This window comes from Leptonotus elevatus, chromosome 1 (assembly GCF_054856555.1).
Source record: "Leptonotus elevatus isolate MCC_2025b chromosome 1, RoL_Lele_1.0, whole genome shotgun sequence".
In the NCBI taxonomy this organism is placed as follows: domain Eukaryota; kingdom Metazoa; phylum Chordata; class Actinopteri; order Syngnathiformes; family Syngnathidae; genus Leptonotus; species Leptonotus elevatus.
The window spans coordinates 18,811,978-18,831,379 of record NC_141239.1 but is presented as its reverse complement, the minus strand read 5'-3'; the positions used below and the strand labels follow the sequence as shown (position 1 = coordinate 18,831,379).

Sequence of the window (19,402 nt, the reverse complement as noted above, 5' to 3'; positions counted from 1 at the left end):
TTAGTTTGGTTTGAGCCATTTGCTCGCCATCTGGTTGACTAGCCGACAGACTAGCTACCCACCGGCCAAACTTAACTAGCTGAATGACAGCGGGACTTGCTTGCCGCCTGGCTAACTAACTAACAACTAGCTGGCTGAGGGACAGACTACCTTGTCAACTCCCTAACAAACTCACTGACTTCACAGAAACAATAGCTAACCATACGGCTAAATAACTAACTAGCTAATGGACGGATTGTGTCGCTGGCAACTCACTGACTGACCAATAGATTTGTTATCCACCTAACTAACTGACTAAACTTAGTTACTGATGGACAGATTGGCAGGCTACTAAATAAATTAATAAGTAACTAATGAGCTCACTGACAGATACTCTAGCAGCTTAGGAGCTCGTTGGCATGAACTCAAGTATAGCCACATAGCTAGCTAAGTAAGTAAGTAGCTAATTAACTAATGTAGAGGTGAAGGTAAGAAGCTCGAAGAAAAAAATCCACAGATCTTCAAATTGACCATTGTGAATGTTTTTTTCAATATTTGTATTTTTTGGTGTGGTGGGGGTAGGAGATGAGTGTTTTTTGGGGGGTGAGAGGCTTTTTTATGTTTTAGGGAGACAACCATCTTTTGTTTTCTAAATTTTTTTTTTTTTTATTAGAGGTTTATCAGCATGTTTTTAAAGTAATTGTTGGGTTTAAAAAAAAAATAATAATAATTTCCCCATGCATTTCATCAATTCTGGTGGATTTTCGCCCTTTGCAGGCCAGCCTGTATTTTTTTCACATTTATTATGGCCTTTTTGTCATACATACATGTGGTAGGAAGTGTGTGGTTCCCTTATATGTGCCCCCCCAGCGTTGTTAAAATAAAAACACTCACTTTTAACACTAGTATAAGTAAATTTTACTAATGTTTTTGATATTAGTCTATCTATTTGTGGAAGTATATGAGTGTATTAGGCATACGTTTGACATACAGTATGTTATCCATTTTTCATGGTGTCTCGCTATCACAGGGCAAAACAAAAAAAACACATAGTAAATGATGACCGGCCGCCCTACTTTTCCTCGGCTCTGGCCTTCCATTTGTCTAACTTTCCCGGGGTGCCACTGGAGCAGTGTGATTTCTGGGACAGTGACCAAGTGTGCCTGTCTGAGCTCGGGGACGTGGCTAATGTGGACAAAGTAGTTGATGCTTTGCTGCTTTCCCCGTGGCTGAGAGGCGGGGCCACGACGGTGCTGGTGTAATGGACGCCCAGACTTCAGAGTCTAGGAGTCCAGTCGATGTGAAGGTGTGTGATCTCAGGCTGGGCAACTTGCTTTTCAAACCCCAGGAAGTGAAGCTTTATTTCATCTGCTGACTTTCCTGCCTTGGCCTTTTGCACTGCTCATACACACACACACACACACACACACACACACACACACACACACACACACACACACACACACACACACACACACACACACACACACACACACACACACACACACACACACACACACACACAAGCCTCGCCCCTCCTCGCTCCTGTAGCATTGATTGATCTCTTGCATCACGAAGGGGGACCTGACATTTGTCAGTTATGCATAAAGGTATATTGTGTTTGCTTGGTTAAAAAAAACATATATAATAAAAAGAATGGGTGCAAAACAAATATGGATTCTTCACCTAAATTAGCCATTTCTTTACTATTCACTGGTGCCAGGCCAAGTACTTGTACCTCCAAAATAATCACTTTTCAGGAATCCAGGATACTGCAGAAGATAGACTTCGATGTAAACCCCAACAGGTCCCTAATGGGACGAGCCAAAAGGAAAAGAAAACCATAATCTACTGACTGATTTGCTAATTGGAAAAATCTGATCTTTTCAGTGTGGCGCAAGCAATTGTTGTTGTTTTTTTTACTAGCTAACTTTCCATCTAACTTGTAATGTCTGACTGACTGAATAATTATCCTAGCTGGATAGCCTGCTAGCTAACTTACAAATTAGATGTACTCAATAAGATAGCTACAAATAAATATTAATTATACTGTCCCACAGGGAATCAAAAATCAAAACCGTCTGGTTGTTAATACGCACCACGTAACTGACTGACTAACCAGCTGCTTAGTGAAGTAATAATTGGTCAGGCATGGGTAACAATTTCCATAATATCCCAATTCTTTAAGTAGTTTCTTACCAGTAAGATGTAAAATTATGGTGTGAATCTATGTAATTTCCTAACTTACTGTCACTGACTCAACAAGTCACATAGGTAAGTAACTAAGTAACTAACAACAAGATAGCAACATAGGTGTTTACTATTATCCCGTCACAACTTTCAAATTAAGAGCTCACTGGTATGCTGACTAACTAACTAACTAACTAACTAACTAACTAACTAACTAACTGCTGTTGAGTTATGTAGCTGCTTGATGCAAAACAGGTGTGTAACTATTTAGCTATCGGTACTGACTGACAACTAGTCACTACACCAATAAAACTACTACTATTACAACTAATTGCACCAGATGTACCCTTAACTAGTTGGCTACCCTAGCTGGGTAACAATGTAACGACAATAGAAACATTTAAAATTAAGCTACTGTCTTACACACATGCTAAAAGTGATTTCTTATTTGTTTGAGGCAAAAACTGGGTGTGGATATTGCAGATAAGTCACTGTGCCACATTTGAATTAGACGATTGCAAAAGTCACAATCCCGGGAGTACAAAATGTGCCGCTAATGCTAGCAGCTAACAGCGGCGCCAAAGATGAGTGGCAGGTAGGACGGTGATGATAAGAAGTTATTTCAAAGAACGCTTAAATACAGGGTGTTCAGAGATAATGTGCAAATTCATTTTGCCGCATTCTCCATTCGATCTTAAGTGACGGTGTCACAAAGCGTGCTGTACATGACGAGTGCGTTGTTCAGACACACGCCGCTATTTGGGCATCAGAAACGGTAAAGTGCTGAGATGACACATGCTGTTGTCTCGCGGGGAATCGTTCGCTACTTCTTCCGGAATAATAATAATACAAAAAGAAAAGATCACGTCTGTGAATATGAAGGGAGGTCACGGTGTTACATCAGACAAGTTGTCAGCTTTTTGTTTATTCAATGAGTCCCCAATCCCCCATGTGCCAACAAATACACTCACATTCAAAACATATCTTTTTTGACAAGCATACACACAAAGATACAGTTTACAAGAGCTTTGGACTGGAGTCTAGAACACCTTAGAAGTAGTGTATGACGATACAATATGGATTTAAGAGTTACCGCTAGTCCTAAACTACACCTTGGACTGTTCACCACCCAATTGCAAGGTACATACTGTATAGACAAATAACTATTGGCCAATTCTTGAATGAACTTGCAAACTTCACACACGAGAACCTTAGCTATGATTTGAACCCGAATCAGAACCGTGAGGCCGCCGCGCAAACATCCATAAATCTTTTCTTCCTGGCACATTTATCAAGATCTGATCATCATGGTCCAGTGGCGATGAAAACCAAAAATGACCAAGTTTTTCACCACTATATGTGTTACTATCATCAGGAGAATTAATGTCACGCTCTCTTAAAAATATGCCCGTGTATTTTGTTAAGACCCAAATATATTAATAGCGGACATAAATCAAAACGTATCCTCTGGGTTTTTAGAGTCCAAAAATGGCAGACGACCTGTTCCCAGATTTAAGGGCTTTATTTGAACAGGAGTATTTACTCTGGGAAAGGTTACTATGAATGAACACAGAGGAAGCAGAGCACAAAGAACACTTCAGTCTGCTACGGGAAACCTCCAGAACCACGTGCGAAGGAAAAAATATATGCTTATTGAGTAAATAAAAGATTTTTTTCTTTTATATAGTGCTCCTGCATGTATAGAACCTGATGAAATGTACTAGATACTTAAGCTAAATTAAAGGGCGAATGTGAGAGGTATTCACCTTCACCCATTACTTTGTGGGTTCATTGGGTGGTTTGCATTACGCAAAAAAACAACACCACTGATTTCCATGAACCTTCCTGGACTTTGCTTTTACTTCTCCCATTACCGCTATTTGAGTCTGGAATAAATCTTGGAAAGGAGCCCCAAAAAGCCAAAGGAAAAAAAAACTAATTACAGGGTTAACCCTTTGATGTCAACTAAATGGATGTATTGTGAGATATGCTGTTATTATGGCAGTTATTGTGACTGCAAATATTTGTGGGATTTTAGAGAAATCCTTTTCAGTATAATGCTGGTTGAATTCTGAATTGTGCAACTTCAGGGGGGTTCATCGTTAGGGGCGTATCATTACAAAACATTTTGGTCGAATTCCAAATTGTACGACCTCAGATCAGATCTCAGATCTTGAGGGATATTTTTCCAACAGACTTTTGTGTAATTCCAAATTGTATGAAATCGGAGACGCATATCATTCCTAGAGATTTTGATTGAATTCTGATGTTTGACCTGTAAAATACATATTCTTACCTGAATATTTGGCTGGATTCCAAATTGCAGGACCTGAGAGGTCTTTTTCAAAGTATATTTTTTGTAATGTATTTAGCATTGGCTAGCAACCAGTTCAGGGTGTACTCCGCCTACTGTCCGAAGCCAGCTGGGATAAGCTCCAGCGCCCCCCACGACCCTTGTGAGGACTAAGTGGTTAAGAAAAAAGATGGATGTATTTAGCAGAGGTGGGCACTTTCGTCTCTCCGTCGGCCACATTTTCAGCTTTATGACACGAAACTTCGAAAAATACACAGATTCAGAAGGACCGTCTGTACTGACCCGGATTAATGGATGAAAACCTGCTTGAAATGGTGCTCAGTCTGTGCATTTTTTTTAATGTTTCATATCATAAAGCACTCTATGTGGGCAAGCGTCAACGACAGTGCCAATGGAGAGACGGAAGTGGCCACCTCTGCCATTTCGATTCTAGAGGTATCTGTGTACAATATCCGTAAATGGTGGGTCAGTTGGATTCCGGTTATATGAAATCAGGGACGCTCGACTGAGGTGGAACATACATGGGCAGAATCTATTTGATTGAAAAGGTGGGTGGAATATATTTTCTTTCTGTACTATTTGCTGTCAATGGACCCGTCATAAAATTGGTACAGTCCCATATAGAAAATATTTGTTGCTTGGAATCCTTTGTGTTGCCTTAACTTGGTGGAGGTCTGTGCACTACAGAATGCCTTTCCAGTTGTTTTGCTGTCATGTAAGTAAAGGCTAAGATCTCATCTCCCCAGCTAACGTACAACTACGGCACACTCCCCGCGGCTGGGGTTGTTTTGTTTCATATAGAAGACATTAAACAGAGTGAGTGGGAGGTGGTGGTGGCGGCGCTGATGGGTAGGGACACAACTCCCAAAGAGGGACAGGCCTTAAGATGGAGGTCTTCCTCCCAGGATGTGACAGGCTGTTGGCTGAAGGATGCTCAGGAAGGCCTTGGCAGTCCAACAAAGACAGCCCTTCAGCTGCAGGGTGTAGTTTTTCAGGCCCCAGCATCCCCTTTGGCAGCAGCACAGAGAGCGCTGGCGTGCACAGGCCCCCGGCCCGAGAGACTGGGAAGTAAGGCCCGTTCTTTTATTTACTCAGGCTGCTGCTGAGGCCTGGGCATTTCTTGTCAGGGTGAAGAAGGGGAAAAAAACAAGTCTGTCTCTCTCTTTCCTCTGCCGGTCTCTTGAGGAAGGATTGCGCTTTCATCCACGGTTGTTCACATACTTGTTTTGGCCATTGGACTTCTAGCTCTGTTTTCTGTGTATGTGTGGGAGAGAGCGAGAGAATGAACCTGCGTGGGGGAAAAAACTGTCCTGCCACTAAAACAAAGTACTAAGTCACTATGTCTTTACAGCAGCAGAACCTTTCGGCCTCATGGGATATTATACAGTTAATAAATCATATACAGGGCAACTTCTTTGGTCAAACCTCTTTTCTTTTGACTTTGATTACATTTCCATTTTATTTTACATCGTAAATAGTGGAAACAGAAGCAGTGTTACCCCCCCCCCCCAAAAAAAAGTGTTGCCATCTTCAAACCTTTATTCACTTTAGATTTAAAAAATATATATATTTTAACATTCTTAACTATTATATGAGTGTACTGTTAAGAGATGAACTACTGTAATACAAACAAATACCCTTATTTTTGACGACAGTTGATTACACACAACGCTGGTAAAGGTTCAAGGTTTTAAACGGTGGTTGCAAATAGTTTTTCTTATCAAGAAATTTTGAACATGTTCGACAAACATTTGCAGCCATTTTTCTTGTCAAGAAATTTTGAACAAGTTACAATAAAACTGTTGGCAAACGTCTGACAAACATCTTTGCGACCGTTTGCAACCTTGAATGAACCCAGACGGAAAAACATTTGCTATCTTCGCAAACACAAGGCTTCGCAGCTCAGTAAGATGTGGGATTTAGAGGTAGTTTTTTTTGCTGATCATTTAAATCGGTGAATTGCACAATCACTGATTTGAGGCATGTTTTTTCATGAAAAGTTTGGCTAAATTCCAAATTATATGCCCTCAGAGAAGGTCAATTTAAGAGAAATTGTGTTCAAATTGCGAATTTTACGAACTCAGGGGAATCTGATTTAGGAGGAATGTTTTCCTGATTAATTGTTGGTTGAAATCCAAATTGTTCAACCTTATGTGTTTGACTTGCGCCGATATTTGTCCTTGAAAATGTTGGTTAAATTGCCATTTGTTTGACCTCTGGGACATTTGACTTTAGAGGCCTTTTTTCCACATAAATGTTCTTCAAATTCCCAACGGCACAAGTCCCGGGGTATACTATGAAAAAACTAGGTCAGGTTCTAAATTGTAAAACCTCAGGATGTGTGATTTTAGAGGCAAATTTATCTCTGAACATTTTGTTCGAATTTGAGTGCCAATTGTCCCGTGCTTTGATATGACAGAATATTACTTGACAAACTATTATCTGCACATGATCATTCAGTCTCTTTGATGAAGACGGAATCCTTTTACTATGTTTTCTTTCAAATTTATGTTTATGCGTCCTTGGAGTAACGGCACTAAATAAATAATTGACATCAAGCAAATAAGCAAACAATGGAACGACAGCTTGACGGTGTCCCAAGGCAAATGCATCCTCATTTAGGACCGTCGAATTTCATTTAACCTTGTATACGGGCCCATTTGTTTGTTTGTTTTATAGCGTTGTCTAAACGCCAATACATTTGACTGTAAGGCATTGGCTGGGGTCATTCTTCATGCATGGTCTCCATGGCCGAGGGAGAGAGGGCAGAGCCGCCCCCTCTGCGGAGGAGGGCACCGCACTGAGTCAGCTAGCCTCTCGCAAAGCAAAGAGTGATGCTCGTATGGAGGCTTGCAAACCAAGCGAGGTTTGCACCTTGAGAGCGATGCGTCGAGTGGGCGCCTCGCCAGCGGGGGAAGGTATTCAGGAGGGTTGCGGTGTGGAGGTGGGCTCTCAACGTGGCGCTTTCAGCAGTTTACGAGGGAATGGCCTCCTCCGACTGCATCTGTTTCCTGAAGATAGGCCCTGATGGGGGGCAAGTGTTCAGAGAGGGCATGATATCCTGATGAAGGGCAGATCACGTTGTAAAAACAACAGAAAGGGGAAGAGACACTTGGATTTGTCAGCTCCACTCTTTACAGATTGGCTCCTGCAAAGAGCTTTTCCTTCACCGCCAACCCTCCTTCCCTCATAAATCTTTGCCGTTTCCTCTTGTTTTTCCATTTCTAAGTTTTGGCCTTTTGACATAGCTTTTTCTGAAGGGGTTGGGATTACACGGTTTTATTTAGGTAAGGAAGTCGAGAGCACTTGGAATTGGACAGCAGGAAGAAGTGGCCTGTAACCTTTTGAACTTGTGGAAGTGGTGTTTTCCAGTCGTGTTAGTGTACAATACAACAGCGCTGGAATGTCAGCACATTTGCGTATCAGGAGACCGTCAAGTATTTGTAACACATATGGGAGGAATATTGGTGACGTCCCCCGTGATTCTTTGCACCTGCTTGCCCTTGAATATGTAAGGCTACTACGCACACGAGGATTTTCAAGAAGTAATTTTCCTCAAAAATCATAAATGCCAAAGCAGCAGATGGCGCTTTGATTCTAACAGGAAAGTCATTTTTGTTATGACTGTGTTTTGGGTTGCTCATATGTAACTGTGTTTTGGGTTGGTCAAGGGGTCATTGGATTGTTATGGTATTGTATTATGATGAGGCATAATTGAATAAAAAATAAATATTATTTTGTCTAATCCTTTTTATTTTGTCGATTGCTATGCAGTAGCTATGGGAGGTATTAGTCAGTAGTCAGGTTTCCATCCAATTGTTTTGAATTTTTTTAAGTGAATTTACTGAAAATGCGCAAAACAGACATGCGACTTATGTCCGTTTCCATCTGTTCTTCTTTTGTGAATATTGAGAGGGGACTCCGCCGCTGTAGTTGGCGGCATACACCATTAAGAGATGCGATCCAACAGTAATTTAAAAGAAGAAGACCAGAAAACGACTGCGCCGTGCGATTACGTCGTATGAGTATGCTTTTGTAATTCCTAAACACCGTAGCCGGATCGTTTCTTTGCTGTTTTCCATCTAAAATAGCATTGATATTTGTTTCTATAATTAACTCCAAAAAGATTTCTGTTTCGTCATCTCCCCAAACGTATCATTTCTATTCTTTATCTTCCGACATGGCTTTGGGACTACAAACGTACGTGTGACGTAATAAAAACGTGCAACGTTTATCCGGTCTCGCCAGCGGTTATTTGCAAAACCTGCGTAAAAACTTTGTTTGCTCATTTTGGGCCCTTTTTCGAATTTCTGTTTTTTCCATTCAATTTAATTTTCACATTTCAAAATTAGAATAAAAATGGGTGGATGGAACTAGTCTTATTGTTTAGTTATTGTTATTTTGTAGTTGCTATACAGTTGCTTTGTCCCTTGGTGATGAGTTAGCCACTCTTAGTGTGTCTCGTCTTGTTCAAATATCCCTTATGATGAGTCACTCCTATTTTGTCACATAGGCCTTTATTCTGTTATATAGAATTGTGCAATTGTGCCAAGATTTTACTCAGCACGGTCGAGGGTTGCTATCTACACGTCCTTGCAAGGGGTTTTTCTGTGTTTGATGTTGCTTCCATGCATCCAGCCCGCTCATTGGTTCTTAGCTAAGGCTTCTTCATCAAGTGTTTTCAAGTTTTTTCTCTGCCTTCTACATTGTTATTTTGTTTTTGTATATAAAGACTCTGTTTCCCAACATCTGTGTCTGGTCTGCGCTTGTGTCCTAAATTCCACACCTCACGGGACAATTTTAGCCAAACAGAAACTTTGAGTAAATTCGGTAGCAGCAATGGCGAATTTAGGAAAATGGTGTGGAATTATTCCTCAATTTAATTAATCCATTCATCAATTTTCAAGACCGCTTCTCCTGTTCAGGGTCCTAATGCCTATCAACAGATAACCATTCACACCCACATTTACATTATCACTGAGTGGGAACTAAACCCACACTGCCAGCACAAGTCAGCCAATGTGGCACTACACCATTATACCTAATACACCTATGAATACATATTTAACAAAACAATGAACAAAAAAATATGAAACACGTTTGCTTAACTAGGTTAAACAAACATTTTGTCATTATTTATACAACTAGAGATGTTCGATACCACCATTTTTCAGTACGATACAGTACGAGTATTCACTCTTGAGTACTCACCGATAACGAGTACTAATACTGACAAAAAAAAGTGAACAAAGACCGTTCTTTGTAGCGCGCATGATGGGTCGGTGATATGTCAAACTGCCTAACTACTGCCGAGGAGGACTTTGCGATGCCCGATTTCTCCCCCCCCCCTAAGTATCTGTGCCTGGTATCAACCCAATACCTGGCATCGGACCTCGCTCATCCCTACAAACACTAGCCAATCATCTCTTGTCTTTTTCGCAGCTTTTTCACAGTTCATTGTCAAGTCAGAAATGTACGAATATGGTAATAGCAATAATTTATTTGTCTTGTGTCAGAGGCGTAACCGAGGAAGAATTGTTAAAGCAATTATCGCTGTGCTAGACGCTAGCACTTACGACAGCACGCACCCAATTATCTAAAGGTGCGAAGCCACAATGGCTGGCAAATCTAGTCTGAAGGGACAGACAGTTTGGTCTGTCTTTAGTTTTTTTAAATCCTGCTCAATATTATTATCATTTTTTTTTTGTGGACTAATGGCCCAGAAATTAGCTATTGGAAGCTTATTGTCATGTTATTAGACATTAGATGCTCACTCGTGTTGCGTCTCCTGTTTGCCTCCTCTGCACAACACACATTCTTTAAACCATTATCACTTGCCTCGCAGCTTTGCATGCTGATAAATATGATAATAATGTTCATTCTATAATCGGATATGTATTGACTGATGCTCTGAATGCTCAACTTTTCATGAAAATCATTTGTCTTGCGGCGGAGGCTTCCTAAAGGCTATGTATGGCCGTGGTTGAAATTGCTCGTTTAATCTTCTCTCCCACCCCCGCCCGTGTATAATTTTCCGTGTGTGTTTCGTCTGGCTTTAAAGTCATTTCAAGGGCTCTTGTTTTTTTTTGGGGTTTTTTTTACATTTTTTATGGTCTTTTAGCTGTTCAGAAATAATAGAAATATTCTAATTTACCTCATGCCAGGCTTACATCTTCAAGTACACCCACTGTCTTGCTTTGGCTTTAAATGTCAGAGAGATTGTGTTATGAGTCACAGTGGGCTAAGCCATTACATGGCCACATACAAGGTTAATTGTGGTAAAAGTATTTCTTCTTCTTATTATCTCTAATTATACTTTAAATTGTGTGTTTTATTGTAACTTTTTGGATATTGTTCAATGTTATTTAAGATACAAAATAATTCACACCCTACTTGCAATTAACATGATCAAAAACACAAAAGTGACTCACCTTTTAGTGTAGATGCAAATGAATGAGACTAATGGGTTGCGAACGTAACGTTTTTCCCTAACAGCCTCACTGACAACCTCTTCTCTCTTTCTATTTCCTTTCCAGACGGTGCAGACATCGAGGACGACCCATCATGTTCTTGGCCAGCGTCATCTCCCTCCAGTAAGGATCAGACGTCTCCGGGACACTGCGAGGACTATGATTTCGGAGAGGACGAAGGGGGACCGGGCCTGCCGTACCCGTGCCAATTCTGCAGCAAGTCTTTCAGCCGCCTAAACTTCCTCAAACGTCACGAGCAGAGCCACGGCGACAAGCTTCCGTTCAGCTGCACCTTCTGCAGCCGCCTGTTCAAGCACAAGCGCAGCCGCGACCGACACGTCAAGCTGCACACCGGCGACAAGAAGTACCACTGCGGCGAATGCGACTCGGCCTTCTCCCGCAGCGACCACCTGAAAATCCACATGAAAACTCACGCCTCCAACAAACCACACAAGTGCCCCGTGTGCCGCCGAGGCTTCCTCTCCTCCAGCTCGCTGCACGGCCACATGCAAGTACACGAGCGGGGCAAAGAGGGCGCCGGCTCGAGCCTCTGTCAAGTCGACGACTGGAAGAAAGAGACGCGGAAGTGCAGCCGATGTGAGGAAGGCTTCGATGTTCCGGAAGACCTTCAAAGGCACATTGCCGAGTGCCACCCCGAGTGCTCCCCGTCAGAGGACGGAGGGCTGGGTGCCACCCTTCAATGCATCTACTGCCACGAGCCCTTCAGCGACGAGGGTGCCCTGCTGACCCACATCGACCAGGCCCACAGCCGGGACCGCAAGAGCCACTCCTGTGCTATCTGTTCCGAGCATTTTTTGTCTGTTGAAGACCTCTATGCTCACATGGACATCCATCAGCTCCCGGAATCTAGTAACCATAGTAACAGCCCTTCTTTGCTGACTGTGGGCTACACTTCTGTTTCAAGCACCACTCCTGACTCGAACCTCTCCGTTGACAGCTCAACGATGGTGGAAACGGCGCCGCCTGTCCCCAAGACTCGAGGCAGGAGGAAGAGGGCTGCTCATAACGCGTCGGACGTTGGGGGGCGAGCCGCCAAACAGCCAAAGGTTTCCTACAGTTGCATGTACTGCAACAAGCAAGTGTTCTCCAGTTTGGCCGTGCTTCAGATTCACCTCCGGACCATGCATCTGGACAAGCCGGAGCAGGCTCACACGTGCCAGTTCTGCTTGGAAGTCCTACCCTCGTTATTGAATCTTAATGAACATCTGAAGCAGGTCCACAATGCTGAAGGCCACGCGGCCCTACTAGCCGGCTTGTCCGACTCCCTCCTTCAGTGCAACTTCTGCCCCGAGATACTAAGTGACCTCAACGCCCTTCAGGAGCACATCCGCTGTTCCCACGGGTTTCCGAGTCCTGTTGCCAGGGAGAGCAACGCTTTCTTCTGTCCCCAGTGCTTCATGGGTTTCTTGACGGAGACGACCTTGGAAGAGCATGTTCGTCAAACGCACTGCGATGGGGGTAGCCTGCGTTTCGACTCTCCGTTAGCGGTCACCCCCAAGGAGCCCATTGTGGAGGTATACTCCTGCTCGTACTGCACGAATTCACCCATATTCAACAGTGTTCTGAAGCTCAACAAGCACATCAAGGAGAATCACAAGAACATTCCCCTTGCACTCAACTACATCAATAATGGAAAGAAGACGTTGCACGCTCTTAGCCCCTCGTCTCCTATAACTGTAGAACAAGCGTCCATGCTCAAGCAAGGCGGAGCCGCCACACGCTCTTCGAGCGAGTTCATATGTAACCAGTGTGGGGCCAAATATACAAACTTGGATCTTTTCCAGACTCATCTGAAGACTCACCTAGATGGCCTGCAGCCTCAGCTGACCTGCCCACAGTGCAACAAAGAGTTTCCAAACCAAGAATCCCTGCTGAAGCACGTCACCATTCACTTCACAATCACCTCCACGTATTACATCTGCGAGAGTTGTGACAAGCAGTTCACGTCCGTGGATGACCTGCAGAAGCATCTGCTGGACATGCACACCTTTGTGTTCTTCCGTTGTACGCTGTGCCAAGAGGTGTTTGACTCAAAGGTGTCGACTCAGCTCCACTTAGCTGTCAAGCACAGCAATGAGAAGAAGGTGTACCGCTGCACCTCATGCAACTGGGACTTCAGGCACGAGACGGACCTGCAGTTGCACGTCAAACACAGCCACCTGGAAAACCAAGGTCGCGCCCATCGTTGCATCTTCTGCGGGGAGTCTTTCGGGACGGAGGTGGAGCTGCAGTGCCACATCACCACCCACAGCAAGAAGTACAACTGCCGCTTCTGCAGCAAGGCCTTCCATGCCATCGTGCTGCTGGAGAAGCATTTGCGGGAGAAACATTGCGTGTTTGAGGGAAAGGCGCAGAACTGCGGCGCCAACGGCTCTGCGGTCAGGGGGGCGGACGGCCATCCAAAAGATGAGGCAGAGTTGCAAGGTCTCTTGACCAACAGCCATGGCACAAAGACCACAGGAGGATCTGCAGTTGAGTCAATGAACAGCCATGACGGAAGTGAGGAAGAAGTGGAGACGGCAGAGCCCATGTATAGTTGTGACATCTGTGGGGCCTCTTACACAATGGAGTCGCTTCTGACGAACCACCAGTTGAGGGACCACAACATTCGCCCCGGTGAGAGCGCCATGATGAAAAGGAAAGCTGATATGATCAAAGGAAACCACAAGTGCAACGTATGCTCTCGCACCTTCTTCTCTGAGGCCGGTCTAAGGGAACATATGCAGACCCACCTTGGGCCAGTCAAGCACTACATGTGCCCTATCTGTGGGGAGCGTTTCCCCTCTTTGCTCACCCTGACCGAACACAAGGTCACCCACAGCAAAAGTCTCGATACGGGTAGCTGCCGCATCTGTAAGATGCCTCTCCATAGTGAGGAGGACTTCCTGGAGCACTGTCAGATGCACCCTGACCTGAGGAATTCTCTCACGGGTTTCAGATGCGTGGTGTGCATGCAGACAGTCACCTCCACGTTGGAGCTCAAGATCCACGGGACCTTCCACATGCAAAAAACCGGGACCATGTCCACACACCAATCCACTGGGCGCGGCAATGACATCTTTCACAACCAGCATCTACATCACGTCCAAAAACCTTTCAAGTGCGCTTCCTGCTTGAAAGATTTCCGTTCAAAGCAGGACCTGGTTAAGCTGGACATCAACGGCCTGCCTTATGGACTTTGCGCATCTTGCGTGGCCAGTGCTGGTTCGAAGAGCTCCAGCCCAACGATGAATGGAGGCAGACAACAGCAGCACCAGGGAGGTGCCTCCACTCCAGCACCGAACACCGCTCAATGGATCCAGGGAGAGAGTCTCAGCCCAGGCGAGGGGAAAGGCAAAGCCGTGTCCTCGTCGTCCTCGTCCTCTTCTACATCGTCAACGGCGGCCACAAAGACACGGTGCTCAAGCTGCAACGTCAAGTTTGAGTCAGAGGCAGAATTGCATAACCATGTCCAGACGGTGCACGCAGGGGACAGCGGCAGCGGACAACTAAAGACGCCCCAGATGTCACCAATGCCCAGATCCAGTCCATCACAAACTGAAGAGGTAATAATAATAATAATAATAATAATAATAATAGTTTTTTATTATTAATTTTATTTGTAACACAGTTTACATTTATAAAATAAATCTCAAAGTGGACATCACAGGCAGCAATAAAAGCAATGGAAGCACAGTAGATATAAAACAGTCAATTAAAAATCTGTTGTTTTTTTGTTTTTTTAAAGAATGTTTTGAATCCTCTTTTTTTACCAACTGTGGAGCTCTGAGGTGGTCTTGGAGGGCTCCACAGAGGTACTTTGGTTGTACTGTATTGTTGATGTTGTTTGTAATTGTGTCGGTCTTGGTCTTAATTACAGAAGAAGACGTACCAGTGCATCAAATGTCAGATGGTATTCTACAGCGAATGGGACATCCAAGTCCATGTGGCCAACCATATGCTCGGTAGGAGATCATTTTCTTTTGTGGTTGTGCCTCTGCTATCAAAATGCATTCACTGTCATAATTTTCAAAGGTACTTCAATAACATTAAGCAGTTGATGTGATGTTGTTCTGTGTTAAATGGAACACAATTGTGAGCCCATCATCAGTATCCTTCATTTAAACATTCACAGGGTGTGATTTTCTATTTAACATGCAACAGACTTGAGACAGTCATCAACATCAGCCATTTAAATATTCAAATTACAAAGAACATTTCATCATTTTTGAGGATGAACCACATAGTGTGAAAAATCTAATAAAATATTTGACCCTGTCTCATTTAGGCTCACAAGTTCCTGGATCACATCACAAACTAGGTGGAATTACTTTCATATTTTAACTTCATATCCCCAAGTGTTGTTCATCCATAAATATAAGCAAGTCATCTTAATTTCCCCATGCATGTGAACCATTGAAAATGTTGTGAGCATGCTTGTGGAGATTGCTGAAATGTTTCAAATATTGATTCAAAGTGGGAAGAAAATATCTTGACAGTCTGAATCTCTATCCCAATATATATACATATATATACATATATATATATATGCTCATGCATTTTTGCTCTTCACCTTATTTTCTTTCTTTCATACATACAGTATATACACACACACACACACACACACACACACACACACACACACACACACACACACGCACATGTATATATATCAGATTCATCACACCTTAGAATTTTGATTAATCATGAATAATCGCTTAATTAGAAACATTTTTTTGCCAGCCAAATTTAAAGAGCACCTGTTATGTGTTAATTTTTTCCACATTTAATGTTATGAGGATGTCTTCAACATTTTTTGATCCACTGCACACACTCATCCTTGTCTTTTTCTAAACAGTTAATTACTTGCATAATTTAAAATGGAAAAAAAATGACCCCAATAGTTTGACATGAAGAAATATTCAGAATGTCATACACAAACATTCATTAAACGCTGTACTTAATGCATGTAGTTTTGTTTATTGCTCAAACACAACCTGTGCTACCTTTAACGTAGCCATCTGCTGTCAGATGAAGGGTCATCTGCAGTCAAAATTAATAATGTGATTAATCTGGGTTAATACAATGATTAATGTGATAATGTTTTTGTGATTAATTATTTAGTGAACGCTTTAACTTGGACAGCACTAATATATGAAATCATGTGATGCAGCCCAACAATGCTGCAAATAACAGATATTTTGGCCCCAAATCCATTTGACAACAAATGATAACATCCGCATTTGCCTTCCCAAAAAATCTTTGGTTGCCTTTGTTTGTCATCTGTATGCTGGCAGAAGCATTTGTAAAGATGAGACAATTGGAAAACAGTTTAGTTTTTTTCCCCCTCGCCTGCAGTAAGTAGGCATCTGAATTCTGGTCTCACGTTCCTTTATTCATTCATTTATTCAGCTCGTTTGGCGGCTCTTTCATTACACTGCATTATCTGTTGTCTTCAGTGGGGGAGAGACTCATTGATCTGGAACCAAACCGCCTCTCTGTTTGGGACACGCTTCTAGGCGCAGGTGAATTTAAACACGGTGGGCAATTCTATCAGGACCGCTAGGCAATTCTATCAGGGGCCCACTGTTTGTGCATAAACAATCAGAAGCATGTGATTTGTGATTTTGATGCCGCGGTGCATTTGCAAAGGAGAGAGACGAGCCCAGAGTGTAGGTGTGTGTTTTGTATTCATCTTTGCAATCTGCTCACCCACTATTCTACTGGGGGTGCCTAATACAGTACCATGCCAGCATTAGTCCTTTCTGTTGCAAAGGCGGGCACGGAGCACACTGGGAGGGTAGAAAACAAACCCCCCTACTGGTTACTTTATGTCTTTCAGCAGCGCGAGCACACAGCTCCCCTGTAATAGTGGAATTCGGGCAGCTTAAGATAACAGGAGGATAGGTGATTGGGTTATTGTCTGATGTCTTACTCCTCTGATATGCCATCGCTTTGTATTCCGCATGATCACACCTTCCATCAGACTCCTCAAAAGGGTGTCTGCTGGATGTGTTTGTTTGACGATTTGTAAAATGTGGAGAAAGCCACACACACACACGTGCTCACAGTTTTTCCCAAAGTGACTTTGTAATATCCGTGGAACAAATAGACAGAGCGGAAATAAAGGAAAATGCACCGACTGGCCCCAACATGACCACCTGCAAAATCTAATGAGATCCAAAACAAGAAGTGTAGCAAATGTTCTGCCTTAATAATAAAAGTAATAATGTTCTCTTTTGATTGACACTCTCATACTTGTATTCATTTAACGTTTTGTTTGTTATAGTCGAAGTTTGCAATGCTGTCGAACTGCATTGACTCTGTTTTCTTTTTCCACTTCAATATATTACCGTCCGATTGTTGACTAACCTAGAAAATGAAATATGGTCTAAATATGCTACTATTAATCATTAAATAAGCCACACAATTGAGGTTGTTACTATCAATTTAAATTAGGGGTGCCAAGCGATAAATTGTTTTAATCGTAATTAATTGCTTGGCTTCAATAGTTAACTCACGATTAATCACAAATTTGACATCTGTTCTAAATGTACAATAAATAAATAAAATTCTAAGTATAATACTCTTAACATAAAAGTGGAAAATGTTAACCTAATAGAAATATTGATACAGTAATTTCATAATGATTCATAAAATTGAGTTTAAATGAAAAATGATGAGTGATATTGATTTGTGTGAGGTCCTTTTCTGCCACTAGATGGCATAATTGCATTTGTAAGACTTGGTGACAGCTCAGTGCATTTTTCTTTTCATATTAAGAGCTATCTAATCTTTAACATGAAGCAAATTGTAAAAAACAACTTGACCCCAGTCTCCACAAATATATGCATTATTATTCAATTTAATACTGCTCAATTTTCACGTGGACGCGTCTGCTGCAGAATTCCCCCAGCTTTCCAAGTAAGGATTACAAATGTTTAAAAATGAGTGGCGTTAAAGGAACTTTAACTGAACTCAATATTAACGCACTAATTTTGACACCTCTAATTGCAATCAGTAATAGAGCGGGGAGTCAGCTGTCATGACCAGGTTGGTGAAAGTTAACCGATAGCGGTATCGAGCAAAAGCATCAACGGAGTTAAACGTTAGCATTCCGTTTAACATAGAATGAGGGTTGAATCCAATCCAGCCTATAATCACTGCAAAACTAATCTGGGCCAAAAACGCAATGAAAAAAAACCTAGTAATTTGGAAAAGCTCTAAATACCTTCTCTGGTGGAAAAAAAGGGACACTTTCTCTCTTTAATGGCCATCTGCACGGGAGAGGGGAAACAGGGGGGCCGGGGTCATCTCCGCTCAGCTGTCAGCGTTATTAGCGTAGGTAATGGAGCAGACGCTGGATTCATAGGGGTGTTGTTTTCATCCATGGCCCGCTCCTCCGTGGTGTCACTTCGCACTGATAACTCTATATATAGTCGTGTGGCCCTGCATAACCATAGCGCTAATGTACAGAACGACGGAACCCCATCCGGTCCCCCCCCGGACGCGTCCATATGAGCTGCCTTTGTAATCCGATCGTCATCCTAAACGCAACCTCTGATGCGCTGCCAGAACATTTTGATGCATGGATGTGACATTTGGACTTTCACGGTTGTGAATGGCGTATAAAGTGATCGGCTACTCGACATAAAGGTATAAAAAAAGAGTGTAGGGGGGGGAAAGGTGGTGGTGCGCAGCAGCGTCTTAAGATGGAGGTCGCAGCCCGCCTGGGCCCAGATGGATCAGCGCACATTTGCCGTACAGCTGGCCGCTCTGCTTGGGGACTTGGTGGGATACTCCTTTGGAGGGAGGGAAAAAAATGATATCGCCACCATCCAAGGAGCAATTTAATAGCAGGCCAGAAGACAGCTGGCCACTCTTTAGTTTAGAGTTTTTTTGGCATGGCACACTCGCAGAATCGAGGGTGTCCAATTTTTCTCCAGAGACGCGCAGATTTATACTGCTTTCAGCTGCCACCGTCGCTGTATAATCTTTTATATTTCTGTATAATTCCGAAAAGAATTCTCATACTATCTTCATTTGGGGAAATTTTTTATAGTGGAACATACAAAATCGAAAGCACTGGTGGACTTCCAAGTCAAAGTATTTTTTTTCCCGTGAGATATAATAAAAATAATGTGTTCCAGGCCTTTATTTAACTTCATGAACTGTACAGGTAGGATTTAAAAGACAATTTTAATATTTTTAACTGGCATACATTCTCATAACCGGTGTCAAATAAAATACAATACAATAATGTCCAACTAAAATAAAGTAAAACTTAAATATATAAACACGTGTATATATATGTGTGTGTATATATATATATATATATGTCTGTATGTATGTATGTATATGTATATATATATATATATATATATATATATATATATGAAAAAACTAATCACACACAAACCAACATAACACATTAACATACATAATAACA

At 42.4% G+C, this 19,402-nt stretch overlaps 1 protein-coding gene across 2 annotated transcripts in view; it reads left to right on the top strand.

Moving 5' to 3' along the window:
* The window catches only part of LOC147181162 (zinc finger protein 521-like), a 205,092-nt gene that overhangs the window by 103,529 nt on the left and 82,161 nt on the right, over nt 1-19,402 (top strand). For both annotated transcript variants that reach the window (XM_086082040.1, XM_086082038.1), the window contains exons 7-8: nt 11,020-14,519; nt 14,834-14,918. In XM_086082040.1, coding sequence (XP_085938166.1) covers nt 11,020-14,519; nt 14,834-14,918 — 3,585 coding nt within the window. The remainder of the gene's footprint in view (nt 1-11,019; nt 14,520-14,833; nt 14,919-19,402) is intronic.